Source organism: Genypterus blacodes, unplaced genomic scaffold (genome assembly GCF_046128005.1).
Source record: "Genypterus blacodes isolate CSIRO-AG114 ecotype Tasmania unplaced genomic scaffold, CSIRO-AGI_Gbla_v1 ptg000073l_1, whole genome shotgun sequence".
In the NCBI taxonomy this organism is placed as follows: Eukaryota; Metazoa; Chordata; class Actinopteri; order Ophidiiformes; family Ophidiidae; genus Genypterus; species Genypterus blacodes.
This window is the reverse complement of record NW_027466883.1, coordinates 2,353,846-2,369,022: the sequence shown is the minus strand read 5'-3', so window position 1 is coordinate 2,369,022 and position 15,177 is coordinate 2,353,846. Positions and strand designations below refer to the sequence as shown.

Here is a 15,177-nt window from a genome sequence, read left to right as displayed (position 1 = left end):
TGAAAAAGGTTTTCAACACTTGATTTCAAGACATAAATGTATTTCTCTGGTGGCTTGTTTGCTAAACTTACTTGATACGTTGAAATAGTTCAACAACCACAGTTAAAACCCAATGAATACAGTTGATCGCAAATGTTTGATCTAGAACAGAACTTACATCAACCAACATGTTCAGCCAGAAGTACAGAGAGGAGTGGGAGTCTGTACCTGAAGTTAAAGAGTGGCTGAAGTCAGTAATTGAAGCCAGTAATTGCGTACTGCAAATCAGATATGCTTGCAAAAATATATGACAAAAACAGCAAAGCATATCAATAATTCAAAACCGTACAAACACAGTCTACATCACCACAGTCGGTTAAGAAAGTGGATAACTGCAAAAGCACAGAAGCTACTATTGCAATGAGATCATAAAAGATGTGTTGTGTTTGTATTACTTTACAAACAAAAATAGTAATATGTATTAATGTGATTTTTGCTGAGATGGCCGGTCAATTAGAGTAATGTCATTGTGATGACATCATCGTGCAATGACATCACAACGTCATTAAGCAACTTTTAGCAAGAAATAGACCTGTCTGTAGAAACTGCACCGGAAAAGTAGTAGGCAAAACTGCTCATCAGTATTTTGTTGAAATCCTCCTCTCTCTGCAGGCTGTATAGCTGTCAGATCTCAGATGAAGGCTGTGCTGCTCTGGCCTCAGCTCTGAAGTCCAACCCCTCCCATCTGAGAGAGCTGGAGCTGTATGGAAACAAGATGCAGGTTTCAGGAGTGAAGCTGCTGTCTGATCTCCAGATGAGTCCAAAATATAGACTGGAGACTCTGAGGTCAGTAGAATTTCAGTCAGCTGATTGTGTTTCAGCAGTTTAGTGTTAAACACAGTTAGTATCAGAGCAAAGGTCCAGTGTTTCCTTGTAAAGCTCAGTCATTAGCAGCTGCAGCTTTCCACTGTGAAGCTGTGAGAGCAGAATGCTGACAGGATTGGACACAAAGACAGAGAGACACACAACAGTCAGCCAATCAGATCAGCCACTAGCTTGTTGCGATCATGTGTGTGAGCTGACATGAAGATGACTTTTGTTGTTGTTGTTAGTCTCTACAGCACATAAACGTGGACCATAGCTGACAACCTGACAGAAAGTGAGTATTCAGGTGGTGATCTTCATTTTTCAATACTCTTTGTTTTATTGACAAACATGTTTTTCCAGCTTATATATCTGTACATTTTCTGTCATTGAAGAACAAACAATTCACATAACAAATCCACAAAATAAAGTTCTGATTGGTATAAATGTCATTAGGCGGTAAAATGGGTAAAATCCTAGAATCATGTTTGCTGTGTCTTCTTCTCTCCAGCAGATGGCGCTCAACTGTACCTGTGAGACGGTAGAGAAACATGGATCAGTAGACAGAAGACAAGACAACAGAGGAACACATGAATCCTGACAGCTGACAGCAGATTTTGAGGACATTTGCTTGGATGGTTGTCATAATAGAAAAATACTTTATGTCAGAGGTTAAGAGAGTAAACTGCCCCAACAGGAATAGTGCAGGTTTCCCCTTTATGCTGCTGTAACACCAGCATTTCCCCTTACTGCTGTCGTGCCACACGGTCGTGCAAAGACTAATTGGGAGCAGTGAAGCTCAAACAGAAACTTAATCAAAGTTCCAAGCTTCTAAACAACTTAACATAACAACATTTTCAGACTGTGCTTATGTACAGTTCTTAAAATGTAACCGGAGCCAATAAAATATATAATTGGTATGCACAAAGAACAGAATAGGAATCAAAATGATCTTGCAAATTCATGCAGGGATCCAGGTTTGGGCTCCAGTTATCATATTGAATCACTGCTAAACCAGAAAGAGCTCAGTGCAACAAAACCTTTGACAAACATTCCGTCCATACAGTGAAGTACATATCAGCTTCTTTACGCAGTGGAAAATGTGAACCACTAGATGGCAGCACGTTCCTTTAATTAAGTGATAAAGTCAGCCCAGAACGCTGAGAGGAAACATTATTACTGAACTTTTATGAATATTGCTTTCTCTTCCTTCCTGTGTATGATTGTTCACACTGCATATTTTCCATAAACTAAATGGATGGGGCTTTGGTGGTGATTAGAGTCTTGGATGTGTCAAAGATTAGTAGTGAAATTGATTTGATTGCATTAGTATTTTTTATTACATTACGATCATTTGACAGACGCTTTTATCCAAAGCGACTTACATTACATTACCACCCTTCGCAGAGGGGGGAGCAATTGAGGATTCGGTGCCTTGCTCAGGGGCACCTCGGCAGGGGCTCGGACCGGCGACCCTCCGGTTCCCAAGCGGAAGCTCTACCCACTGAGCCACTGCCTCCCTATTATACTCCCTTTTATGTAGTATCAAATATTCACACTGGACACCCTCAAGGCAGAAATGGCACCATTGACTTCCATTGAAACCACATTTTCTAATCTCTCTGCCATTCCTTTATAAAATCATGCATTCTCTAATGTCAGCATTTCATTATGAAGAAAAGTGGTGATATTTGACATTTTTAGTGTTTTCCACAAAATTCAACCATTTTCCCATTGTAGGCCGATGCATGAAATTCTTGTATTTTTTTACAGTTATTATGACTACTAGGGGGCCCCAAGAGTTTTTTTTGCGTGTGTGTGTGTCAAGTGTGTGTGTGTGTGTGTGTGTGTGTGTGGACATGTATCTGTGAAGAGGAGCCTCCTGCCTTTGCTGTGCTAAAAAACAAAAACATAGATAGTTTGTTTATGCACCTGGCTGCTTTCACAGCCAAAGATACACACGTAGCTTTGCTGAGGGGTCATTTCATCGGTGAGCAGGGAAGGTGAGGGGGAATGGGCGTTTTTGCCGTTGAATATCACCGACACAGCAAGAAGCAGCATCTCAACTTTTACCTGAGGTGGCACGCTTGTAAAACTGTTGGAAGGTATATATTCCTGTGAGATCTTGGATGAAGGCTGTGCTGCTCTGGCCTCAACTCTGAAGTCCAACCCCTCCCATCTGAGAGAGCTGGAGCTGAGAGGAAACCAGCTGCAGGATTCAGGAGTGAAGCTGCTGTCTGATCTGCAGCAGAGTCCAAAATATACACTGTAACAGATTGTCCTGTAAATTCTCATTCTGTAATCAACAAACAGTATGTCACTGAAATACTAAAATCGACGCACAAGTACACACACACGGACGCACAAACACCAGCAGCATCGGTAGAACGGCGCACAGTGACAACAAAGAAAAGGCAACAGCAGTGGTCACAGTGGCAGAAGACTAACACATATACAGATACAAACCACATTAAAACAGGATTCTTGTGGAACTATAAGTTAACTGCACCGTTATTAGTCTATCTAGCCTTTATACAACAACAGCGTCGTACAGCGTTTGATTTTGGTTGCCCCCCCCCTAGATTTCCAGTGGCCCCATCTGGCCCCCCCTGGGAAAATTTTCTGCAGGCGCCACTGCTTGTTGGGGCCTGTTCTAGGAGTTTGCCAAACCCAACATGGTGTGGTGATCAGAGATAACAACAGTTGCACAGGACTGGATCCAAGATAAACTTCAAACTGTTGCTAAGGCCTCTTTTTCAATAGTGCTGTAGTGGAGCTGATGCTTTCTAAAAAAATTTGAGAAGTAACGCATTTGATGGTCAACGCCATGCTCAACTTCCTCCAGAAGCACTGCAGCCACACATAGTTAGTCTCCAGAACCATACATTAGATAAAAGTTTAGAGTTTGTACATATTGTAACATGTATATATGTCTGGGCTTCATAAGAGGTTTTTGAAATCCTTTTGAATGGAACCTTTTGGTTTAAAGTAAGTGTCAGGAGTCACATTTGTTGTTTTGTACTTACTCACTATACTAAAGATAATAGGTCAGTTGAAATGTGTTCATCATACTAATATCCTACAAGAGTGAAATTGTGTTTTATTGAGATAGTGGAAATACTGGGTTAAGTGATGATTAAGTGACTTAATTGAAGAATTGAAGGAAACTGAAATGATTGAAATGCATATAAGAAATGTGTCGTGATGTTTACATGATTTGAGTTGTTTAATAAAACCTGGCATGGTCTGGCATGTGTAGAGGGCTGAGATGGTACTGACTCACCAGCAGGGGGTCTTACATGAGGAGGTCAAGGCACACAATGACTTTACTGTTGCACATCTTTTTCTTCTTTCTGTGTTATGTTGACACTTTGACCACATAGAACTAATGATAATAATAAACTGACTTTCTAGTGGGATTTCTATATACTGTATATTTATATGAGAAATCTGCTACGCTTCCCACAGATGAGAGCTGGATGTGGATTCTGTTCTCTGTAAAATGTGCTGCTCCACAAACACAGAGGTCAGACTCCAACATAAGGAAACTCTCCTGATCCAACATGGAAGAACATCAACAATTGCTTTAATTTGGAACTTTGTGTGTGTGTGTCTGTCTGTGTGTCTGTGTGTGCGTGCGTGCGTGTGTGTTTGAACATGCTGTGGGTGTAAGAGGGACTGCCCCATATAGGAGAGTTGTTCATATGAGAGAGTTCTAGTACCAATTTGTACAATGTGGCTGTGACTGACAAAGGTCAGAATAAATAATTTTCTTATGAAGAATAAATTTGCTTCCTGCTTGCATTATAGTTTATTTTGTATATATTATAGTACATTTTTGCACTTCTGGTTGGATGCTTACTGCATTTCATTGGCTTGTTCCTGTACTTTGCTCAATGACAATAAAGTTAAAAAAACGAATCTAATCTAATTTTGCATAGCAGCTGAATAGGTTAGGCCTACGCTGCTGTGTAAACAAACTATCCTTCACAAACTTTAGTCACGCCTTGCTTGCTCTCTCTCTCTCTCTCTCTCTCTCTCTCTCTCTCTCTCTCTCTCTCTCTCTCTCAGTCACACACATTCACAGGCTCATGAAGAGCACGTGATTTCCAGTAAATGTAAAAGTGGGAGGAGCTCTTTACATGGTTTCTGTTTTGCAGTGTAACAGATACCCATTTTTTTTCAGGCTCCTTTTAAAATGGACGTACAGAAGGCGGAAAAGAAGAAGTTTGTGAGTGTCAGCAGGGTGAGTGATACTGCAAAATGCTTATTTATACTGACAGTCTGTGATGAGATAGAGGTAAAATGGCAGATTGGTACATAAAGAGTGGATATTGATCGATTTCCTGCTGTTATATCCATTTGTGTTGTTGCTGTTATGGTGTGACGTAGTTATAAAAAGTGTGAGAGCTGCAGACAGAGACAAGCTGCAGAGGCAGACTAACACAGCTACAGTACAATGATCAACCAGCAGGTAATCAATACTTATTAGCTAATCATGAACACTCATGCCCCCTATGTATAATGTGTGAATAACCACTGAAAGCTGTGTGTGTGCTGTCTCGTACCACAGAAGCCGATTTAAAAATAATGAAGTTGAAAGTGAAAGTCTGACTGAAAGAATGGAAGGAGATAAAGATTAATGTCACTTTGAACTGTGTTGTGCTTTGGTGTGTGTGTTTGTGTGTGTGTGTGTGTGTGTTTGTGTGTGTGCTTGGTCAAGTCAAGTGAACTTAATTTGTAAAGTAAAGAGAGAGAGAGCGAGAGAGAGAGAGAGACTTATCATTGAGGCTCTCTCTCTCTCCTGGGGCAGTAGTTCATGCAGGTAGTTAGGGGAGCAGTCCTGTTAAGCTGATGATATTCTGTGTGTGGGCCCTCAGACACAAAGTAAGAGCTGAAATGTTTTTCCTGTTTGACTTATATCAAGAAGATGAGTGTTTGCATGGATGAAGAGGAGGATGGAACAGGATCTGCTGCATCAGTCTGTGTGTCCATGAAGAGTGACTGGTCCATGGGACAGCCTCCAGTATTCAGTGATGGACGTGGACCCTCAGACACAAAGTAAGAGCTCTGTTTATCTGCTACAGGAATTTTTCTGCATTGGGAATTCTTTGGTGGCTTTCAAAACCTTCTACGAAAAACAGAAACTTAAGACAAACGTACATAAATACAGACTAACATGGGACAGTATCACATAAAACAATGAAAATCACAAGTAATAATGATAAGTCAATAGGTTCATCCTCATACACATTCCACACAAGCTGATAGTAGATGATGATGATGATGATGATGAATATTATTATGGAATGCATCTATGAGTATTTGTTTATTACATACATATTCAAGCAATACTTTGTGTTTAGTAAATAGAGCAGCAGATGGTTGTTTTCTGCTGGAGCTGGAAATCATTTGCAATGCATTTGAAATAATGGATTGAAGTTAGATGAGTAAGAAACAGCCTAGACAGTATTACAGTATTTTATGTAAGGATAGATAGATAGATAGATAGATAGATAGACAGACAGACAGACAGACAGACAGACAGACAGACAGACAGATAGATAGATAGATAGATAGATAGATAGATAGATAGATAGATAGATAGATAGATAAAAAGATAGATAGATAGATAGATAGATAGATAGATAGATAGATAGATAGATCTACTTATATAAAGACAACTCTGTATCAACGCACCAAATTTTTTATAATACATACCTTAGTGACCTGTGCATCCAAAACAAATGGAAATAGAGGAGGTGGCTGACGGCTCAAAGAGCATGTTCAGGAGGAAGAGTTCCGCCCGCACTCATGGCCAGCTTGTGTAACATGATCCTGGGCCGGGTGCAGATCACTCATCATCCATTGATTTGGGAGTATCAGGAACTGGCTGCTTTCATTGAGCAGGTGGCAGGTGCACTGTGGGTCCACGTCAGTTCACTTCAGTTGATGTTTGTGGTTTGGAAACTCTCCTAAACCAACATGGAAGAACATCAACAAAAGCTTTTTTTTTTTTTTGCTTTCATTTTTTATCTAGCTTAACATTTGGTTCCAGTTCTCTTGCTTCATTTTGTTTGGACATTATGGAGTCATAAACCTTGCAGTACAAACCTGTGTACATTTATAATTCCCTACTATGAACTACATCAAAGCTTGTAAGATTAAACGATCCCAGCATCAAACCTACAGAGCCTGAACTTCTGTTTGTAATTATTGTGTCTAATCCTGCTCAGTGTTGGAGGAAACGACACATCCATGCAATCTACCAGAGCAATCAGCTCAAAGTAATCAAAGTGTAATCAAACTATCCTACACAAACCTTACTCACGCCTTAATCTCTTTCTAACAGGGTTTCTGTTTTGCAGTAACAGATAACACTAGCCTTTTTATTTCAGTGGCCTTCACAAGGTGGACGACCAGAAGGCGGAAAAGAAGAAGTTGGTGAGTGATATTACAACATGCTTATTTATACAATCAGTCTGTGATGAGATAGAGGTAAAATGGCAGATTGGTACAGAAAGAGTGGGTATTGATTGATTTACCGCTGTTATATGCATTTATATTGTTGCTGTTATGGATCATTTCCTCTTGAGTAATGTGACGTAGTTATAAAAAGTGTGAGAGCTGCAGACAGAGACAAGCTGCAGAGGCAGACTAACACAGCTACAGTACAATGATCAACCAGCAGGTGATCAATACCTATTAGCTAATCATGAACACTCCTGCCCCCTATGTATAATGTGTGAATGACCACTGAAAGCTGTGTGTTCCTCTTACCACAGCAGCCGATTTAAAAATAATGAAATTGAAAGTGAAAGTTTGACTGAAAGAATGGAAGGAGATAAAGATTAATGTCACTTTGAACTGTGTTGTGCTTTGGTGTGTGTGTTTGTGTGTGTGTGTGTGTGTGTGCTTGGTCAAGTCAAGTGAACTTAATTTGTAAAGTAAAGAGAGAGAGAGAGAGAGAGAGAGAGAGACTTATCATTGAGGCTCTCTCTCTCTCCTGGGGCAGTAGTTCATGCAGGTAGTTAGGGGAGCAGTCCTGTTAAGCTGATGATATTCTGTGTGTGGGCCCTCAGACACAAAGTAAGAGCTGAAATGTTTTTCCTGTTTGACTTATATCAAGAAGATGAGTGTTTGCATGGATGAAGAGAAGGATAGAACAGGATCTGCTGCATCAGTCTGTGTGTCCATGAAGAGTGACTGGTCCATGGGACAGCCTCCAGTATTCAGTGATAGACGTGGACTCTCAGACACAAAGTAAGAGCTCTGTTTATCTGTTACAGGAATTTTCCTGCATTGGGAATTCTTTGGTGGCTTTCAAAACCTTCTAAGAAAAACAGAAACTTAAGACAAACGTACATAAAATGGATTGAAGTTAGATGAGTAAGAAGCAGCCTAGACAGTATTACAGTATTTTATGTAAGGATAGATAGATAGATAGATAGATAGATAGATAGATAGACAGACAGACAGACAGACAGACAGACAGACAGATAGATAGATAGATAGATAGATAGATAGATAGATAGATAGATAGATAGAAAGATAGATAGATAGATAGATAGATAGATAGATAGATAGATCTACTTATATTAAGACAACTCTGTATCAACACACCAAATTTTTCATAATACATACCTTAGTGACCTGTGCATCCAAAACAAATGGAAATAGAGGAGGTGGCTGACGGCTCAAAGAGCATGCTCAGGAGGAAGAGTTCCGCCCGCACTCATTGCCAGCTTGTGTAACATGATCCTGGGCCGGGTGCAGATCACTCATCATCCATGAATTTGGGAGTATCAGGAACTGGCTGCTTTCATTGATCAGGTGGCAGGTGCACTGTGGGTCCACGTCAGTTCACTTCAGTTGATGTTTGTGGTTTGGAAACTCTCCTAAACCAACATGGAAGAACATCAACAAAGGCTTTTTTTTTTTTTGCTTTCATTTTTTATCTAGCTTAACATTTGGTTCCAGTTATCTTGCTTCATTTTGTCGGGACATTATGGAGTCATAAACCTCGCAGTACAAACCTGTGTACATTTATAATCCCCCACTATGAACTACATCACAGCCTGTAAGATTAAACGTTCCCAGCATCAAACCTACAGAGCCTGAACTTCTGTTTGTAATTATTGTGTCTAATCCTGCTCAGTGTTGGAGGAAACGACACATCCATGCAATCTACTAGAGCAATCTGCTCAAAGTACGAATCAGTGTAATCAAACCATCCTACACAAAACGTACTCACGCCTTGCGCTCTCTCTCTCTCTCTCTCTCTCTCTCTCTCTCTCTCTCTCTCTCTCTCTCTCTAAAAGTGGGAGGAGCTCTTAACAGGGTTTCTGTTTTGCACTAGCAGATAACATTCAGCCATTTTATTTTAGGCTCCTTTACAAGGTGGACGATCAGAGGGAGGAAAAGAAGTTGGTGAGTGACAGCAGGGTGAGTGATACTGCAACATACTTATTTATGCAATCAGTCTGTGATGGGATAGAGGTAAAATGGCAGATTGGTACAGAAAGAGTGGATATTGATTGATTTACTGCTGTTATATCCATTTGTGTTGTTGCTGTTATGGATCATTTCCTCTTGAGTAATGTGACGTAGTTATAAAAAGTGTGAGAGCTGCAGACAGAGACAAGCTGCAGAGGCAGACTAACACAGCTACAGTACAATAATCAACCAGCAGGTAATCAATACTTATTAGCTAATCATGAACACTCCTGCCCCCTCTGTATAATGTGTGAATGACCACTGAAAGCTGTGTGTTCCTCTTACCACAGAAGCTGATTCAAAAACAATGAAGGTGAAAGTGAAAGTTTGACTGAAAGAATGGAAGGAGATGAAGATTAATGTCACTTTGAACTGTGTTGTGCTTTGGTGTGTGTGTTTGTGTTTGTGTGTGTGTGTGCTTGGTCAAGTCAAGTGAACTTAATTTGTAAAGTAAAGAAAGAGAGCGAGAGAGAGAGAGAGAGAGAGAGAGAGAGAAAGAGAGAGAGAGACTTATCATTGAGGCTCTCTCTCTCTCCTGGGGCAGTAGTTCATGCAGGTAGTTAGGGGAGCAGTCCTGTTAAGCTAATGATGTCTGTGTGTGGACCCTCAGACGCAAAGTAAGAGCTGAAATGTTTTTCCTGTTTGACTTATATCAAGAAGATGAGTGTTTGCATGGATGAAGAGGAGGATGGAACCGAATCTGCTGCATCAGTCTGTGTGTCTATGAAGAGTGACTGGTCCATGGGACAGCCTCCAGTATTCAGTGATGGACCTGGACCCTCAGACACAAAGTAAGAGCTCTGTTTATCTGCTACAGGAATTTTCCTGCATTTGGAATTCTTTGGTTGCTTTCAAAACCTGTTCTGTCTGTGTCCAAATGAAAACATGAGAAATATTTTTTCTAATTGTTGTTCACACAATAGTCAAGTGATAAAGATATATAAACATAGAAAAAGTCATAAATAGAATTTAAGAGGAAGAAAAAAACAAACAACAGAGTCTACCATGGCACAGTATCACATCAAACAATGAAAATCAATTAGTTCATACTCACTTATTCCATAGAATATATTGACTTTGATAATAAGCAATACTTTGTGTTTAGTAAATAGAGCAGCAGATGGTTGTTTTCTGATGGAGCTGGGAATCGTTCTTAAAAACCTCTTTTGCATTTGAAATAATGGATTGAGGTCAGATGAGTAAGAAGCATCCCAGACAATGTTACAGTCATTTATTTAAGGATAGATAGATAGACAACTTATATAAAGACAACTCTGTATTAACAAACCTAATTAGTCCCATTGAGTTTTGTATCATCAGCAAACAGAATAGGGACAAAATAAATGAAAAATATTATTTGGCGAAGGACAGATGCGCCTTTAACTCTACATGGTAATTGTAATCTGTTGGTGTTGTTTCCATTGAAGTGTGCACATGTGTCTAATTTTAATGTAACTAATGAACTGATTATCTGCATGTTGTAAATGTTTCATGTTGGATGCTTATATACAGTAAAGGCTGCACAATATCAATTCATTACACCACAATGTAAATAAAGAACAGAAAAAGCATCTGCTGGGCCATCAGCTATCATCAATCAGCAAACCATCAACAGATTTGAAAGACTCACACACACACAATTTGGCTTTTAGGATTTAGGACGACAGAAGGCAGAGAGGAACATGTCCAGTCAAACTTTGAACATATCAATGTTTGTCTTCTGCCCCAAACAATGTGTCTTCAGAGTTTGAGGCCACCTGACCATCTGAACACAAGATTTTAGTTTAAATTCACAATGGTTTTAATCAGTTATATGACTTGCCTTTATCTTCACAGAAAGAGTGAGAGGGGCTCATCCTGGGACCAGTCTGCTTCATCTGGAGACTCCTCATGTCCCAAACCTGGACTGAAGACACCCAGTCAGTCTGGATCAGTGCACAGTAAGACTGTTGATCTGTCTGATGGTGTCAACATTTCTATCAGCAGCTATTCTCATTTTTCTACACTCATATTTTGTTTTGTTTTGTTGTTGTTGTTTCTCTTCCACTAGGTGGCGCTCTGCATGAACTTTTAGACAAACATAAGCTCAGTCTGAGGAGGAGATGTGAACATGTGACTGAAGGAAGTGCTGGAGCAGGAAGTGGAACCCCCCTCAACAGGATCTACACTGAGCTCTACATCACAGAGGGACAGAGTGAAGGGGACAATACCCAACATGAGGTGGTTCAGCTGGACACAGCAGCCAAGAAGACCACCCTCCATGACACTACAATAAAATGCCAGGACATCTTTAAAGCCTTAGCTGATCAACAGAAACACATCAGAGTCGTCCTGACAAACGGTGTCGCTGGTGTTGGAAAAACTGTCTCAGTGCAGAAGTTCTCTCTGGACTGGGCTCAGGGTTTGGAAAACCAAGATGTCAGTCTGCTGATTCTGCTGACGTTCAGGGAGCTGAACCTGATCCGAGATGAGCAGTACAGTCTTCTCATGCTGCTCCGTGTTTTTCATCCAACATTACAGACGCTCACAGAGGAGAAGCTGGCTGTCTGTAAAGTTTTGTTCATCTTTGATGGTCTGGACGAATGCAGACTGTCTCTGGATTTCCGAAGCAATGAGGTTCTGTGTGATGTCACAAAGAAGGCATCAGTCAGCGAGCTGGTAACAAACCTCATAAAGGGGAATCTGCTGCCCTCAGCTCTCCTCTGGATAACTTCCAGACCTGCAGCAGCCAATCAGATCCCTCCTACATGTGTTGACAGGCTAACTGAAGTACGAGGCTTCACTGATGCCCAGAAGGACGAGTACTTAAGGAAGAGGTTCAGTGATGAAGATCTGTCCATCAGAATCATCTCACACATCAAAGCATCCAGGAGCCTCCACATCATGTGTCAAGTCCCAGTCTTCTGCTGGATCACTGCCACAGTTCTGGAGCACATGCTGACTACAGAGCAGAGAGGAGAGCTGCCCAAGACCCTGACCGACATGTACTCACGTTTCCTGATGGTCCAGACTCAGAACAAAAAGCACAAGTATCATGAGGGCCATGAGCGCACTCTACAGGAGCTGTCTAAGACGGACAGGGAGCTTCTACTGAAGCTGGGGAGGCTGGCGTTTGAACATCTAGAGACAGGAAACATCATTTTCTACCAAGAACACCTGGAGCAGTGTGGACTTGATGTGTCAGAGGCATCAGTGTTCTCTGGAGTTTGTACAGAGATCTTGCAGGTGGAGTGTGTGATCTTCCAGAAAAGAGTCTACTGCTTTGTTCATCTGAGCATTCAGGAGTTTCTGGCTGCAGTCTACGTGTACCACTGTTACACAACCAGGAACACTGAGGTACTGAAGCATTTCATGTTTGCTGACCCTTACAAACTCAATGTCTTTCTGAGCAGAGCCATGAACAAAGCCATGCAGAGTAAAAATGGGCACCTGGACTTGTTTGTTCGCTTCCTTCATGGTCTCTCACTGGAGTCCAACCAGAGTCTCTTAGGAGGTCTGCTGGGTCAAACAAAAAGCAAACCAGAGGACATCCAGAGAGCTATCACAACCCTGAAAGACATGAGGGCTGATGATATGTCTCCTGACAGAAGCATCAACATCTTCCACTGTTTGATGGAGATGAAGGACCACTCTGTACATGAAGAGATCCAAGAGTTTCTGAAGTCAGAGAAGAGATCAGAGAAGGAACTCTCAGAGATCCACTGCTCAGCCCTGGCCTACATGCTGCAGATGTCTGAGGAGGTTCTGGACGAGCTGAATGTGGGAAAGTACAATACATCAATGGCAGGACGACTGAGACTGATCCCAGCTGTGAGGAACTGCAGAAAGGCTCGGTTAGTCCAGATGTTAATAATAATATCAACTAACAGGTAATCCTGTCCCATCATTTAAAGAGTACACCTCAGTTGGAAGTGAAGGTGTTTGCTCAGTGTCCATCATCATTACTCAGATTATTCACATCTTAACTCTGAGTGAAATGAAGTAACTTAGTGCTTGTCTTTACTAATGGATTTCATGTTAAATCTATAATAACAGGTTTGATAGCTGTGGACTCTCAGTGACCCACTGTGATGTTGTGGCCTCAGCTCTGAAGTCCAACCCCTCCCATCTGAGAGAGCTGGAGCTGAGTGAGAACAAGCTGCAGGACTCAGGAGGGAAGCTGCTGTCTGCTGGCCTGGAGAGTCCAAACTGTAAACTGGAGATTCTGAGGTTGGACACATTTTAGACAGAAATGTCATCATGGTGATGTCATTGACTAATTTTATTGATTCAGTGTGTGTGATACTTTACAGTGCAGCTTGAGCACTGGGGAAACAACAATTGTCACTAACATGGAACAAAGTTATTACACTCATATTTTTTGTAATCTTCATTTTAGACGATGTTTTGTCTTATTGCTCGAGCTTTAGCCACAAAGTTTATAAAGATATTTTTTTAACCCTGAGGCGATATTTGATATATATCTTCATATTAATTGATGATGTTCCATTCAGTTTCATGCAGAGATGCTGTTTGAGGAGCTGGAATAGATTGTTTGTGCTTCCAGATTTGGTAGCTAACCTCTTAGTAGCTAATCTCAGAGTGGAGATACACGGGTGTAAGTGGGATTTCATACTAAATTTGTGCTCTTATGTATTTAGACTTCATACTTAATTGAGGTGAGTTATGCAAACAAAGCATTTTTCCCCCTATAACAGGAGCTTGTGCAACTTTCTGGGATTCAGACTCAGAACTTGAGTCATTTCTAGTTACGCTCACTGTTTGTCTGCTTCAAATGTGCCCGATGACATCCATACAGATGATTGCATGCAAGATGTGATCACACAGGATCAACTGTATGGATGTCAGGCAGGAAACCATTTACCGTCCTCCACTGGATGTAGACACGTTAAGGGGCTGACGATCAATAACAAATCCCTGTTCCCTCTCTGTTCTCCATCACCTGTGTGCTTTCTGTCACCTCACGTCAGCGCTGAAGCACAAAGGTGAAGCGGTGCGTCACAGTGTTTGTCTTCTGTTGCTGGGTTTCTAAATGTGCAATGTTTTCTAAATGTCCAAATATATCAGTGACACCACCAGCAGACACTGAACGTGTCATTCTCTTCTCTTCCCAGTTTGGGTGAAACATGAATATGTGTTGCTGTGTTTATTCATCACTCTGTGTTCATAATAACACAAAACACAATCACACTGTGGTATTTGGTGTGATTCTAATGTTTATCACCTCGTTTGGCAGACGTCCTTGTAAACACACAGACAGCATTGTAATTTCCAGTTGCTGATTGTGTTTCAGACTTTATCACAGTAAAAACACAACAAACTGTTCAACTACTGAGTTTGTGCAGCAAATATTGAAAATCAATTTACACCTGATTAATGTTGAATATGACTGTGATTTAAATAAATAAATTCATTTAAAATATATTTCGGAAAACATAAAATGGACCATCATTTTAAGATGAAGCAGGTTAACATTTTTTATGAATTTGCCCCCCCCCCCCCCCACACACACACACAACTTCTTCCTTCCACTTGACCTTCAGCAGTGTTTTGTTGAAATCCTCCTCTCTCTGCAGGCTGCATAGCTGTCAGATCTCAGTTGAAGGCTGTCCTGCTCTGGCCTCAGCTCTGAAGTCCAACCCCTCCCATCTGAGAGAGCTGCAGCTGAGTGATAACGAGCTGCAGGATGCAGGAGTGAAGCTGCTGTCTGAGTTTGTGGAGAGTCCAAACTGTAAACTGGAGATTCTGAGGTCAGTTCAACTCACCATGAATCCTCAAATGTTGTCTGTGGTCTTTATGTCCCTCAGATGAAGAGTCTCTTTCAGGGCTCTCCAACCT

At 41.1% G+C, this 15,177-nt stretch overlaps 2 protein-coding genes across 20 annotated transcripts in view; both read left to right on the top strand.

Annotated features, from left to right (window-relative positions):
* Nucleotides 1–15,177, top strand: part of LOC143006248 (uncharacterized) — a 59,467-nt gene that overhangs the window by 27,883 nt on the left and 16,407 nt on the right. For all 19 annotated transcript variants that reach the window (XR_012964236.1, XR_012964234.1, XR_012964235.1 and 16 more), the window contains exon 12: nt 14,916–15,089. Coding sequence is in view for 15 of the 19 variants with exons in the window: in XM_076157630.1 (XP_076013745.1) it covers nt 14,916–15,089 (174 nt within the window). In the remaining 4 variants the exon portion in view is untranslated. The remainder of the gene's footprint in view (nt 1–14,915; nt 15,090–15,177) is intronic.
* On the top strand, nt 4,984–14,997 carry LOC143006252 (NLR family CARD domain-containing protein 3-like). Its single transcript, XM_076157633.1, has 11 exons — nt 4,984–5,089; nt 5,771–5,904; nt 7,242–7,287; nt 7,973–8,106; nt 9,231–9,288; nt 9,997–10,130; nt 11,176–11,279; nt 11,390–13,172; nt 13,375–13,548; nt 13,980–13,997; nt 14,916–14,997. Exons 1-10 carry the CDS (start codon nt 5,042–5,044, stop codon nt 13,990–13,992), a joined length of 2,628 nt encoding a protein of 875 aa, XP_076013748.1. The 5' UTR covers nt 4,984–5,041; the 3' UTR covers nt 13,993–13,997; nt 14,916–14,997.

What these genes read in the sequence shown, in the direction of transcription:
- LOC143006252 (XM_076157633.1), top strand. Translation starts at nt 5,042, where the DNA reads ATGGACGTACAGAAGGCGGAAAAGAAGAAGTTTGTGAGTGTCAGCAGG. An exon ending in AGTTTGTGAGTGTCAGCAGG is followed by an intron (nt 5,090 to 5,770) that starts GTGAGTGATACT and finishes ACTTATATCAAG; the next exon opens with AAGATGAGTGTTTGCATGGA. An exon ending in AGTTGGTGAGTGACAGCAGG is followed by an intron (nt 9,289 to 9,996) that starts GTGAGTGATACT and finishes ACTTATATCAAG; the next exon opens with AAGATGAGTGTTTGCATGGA.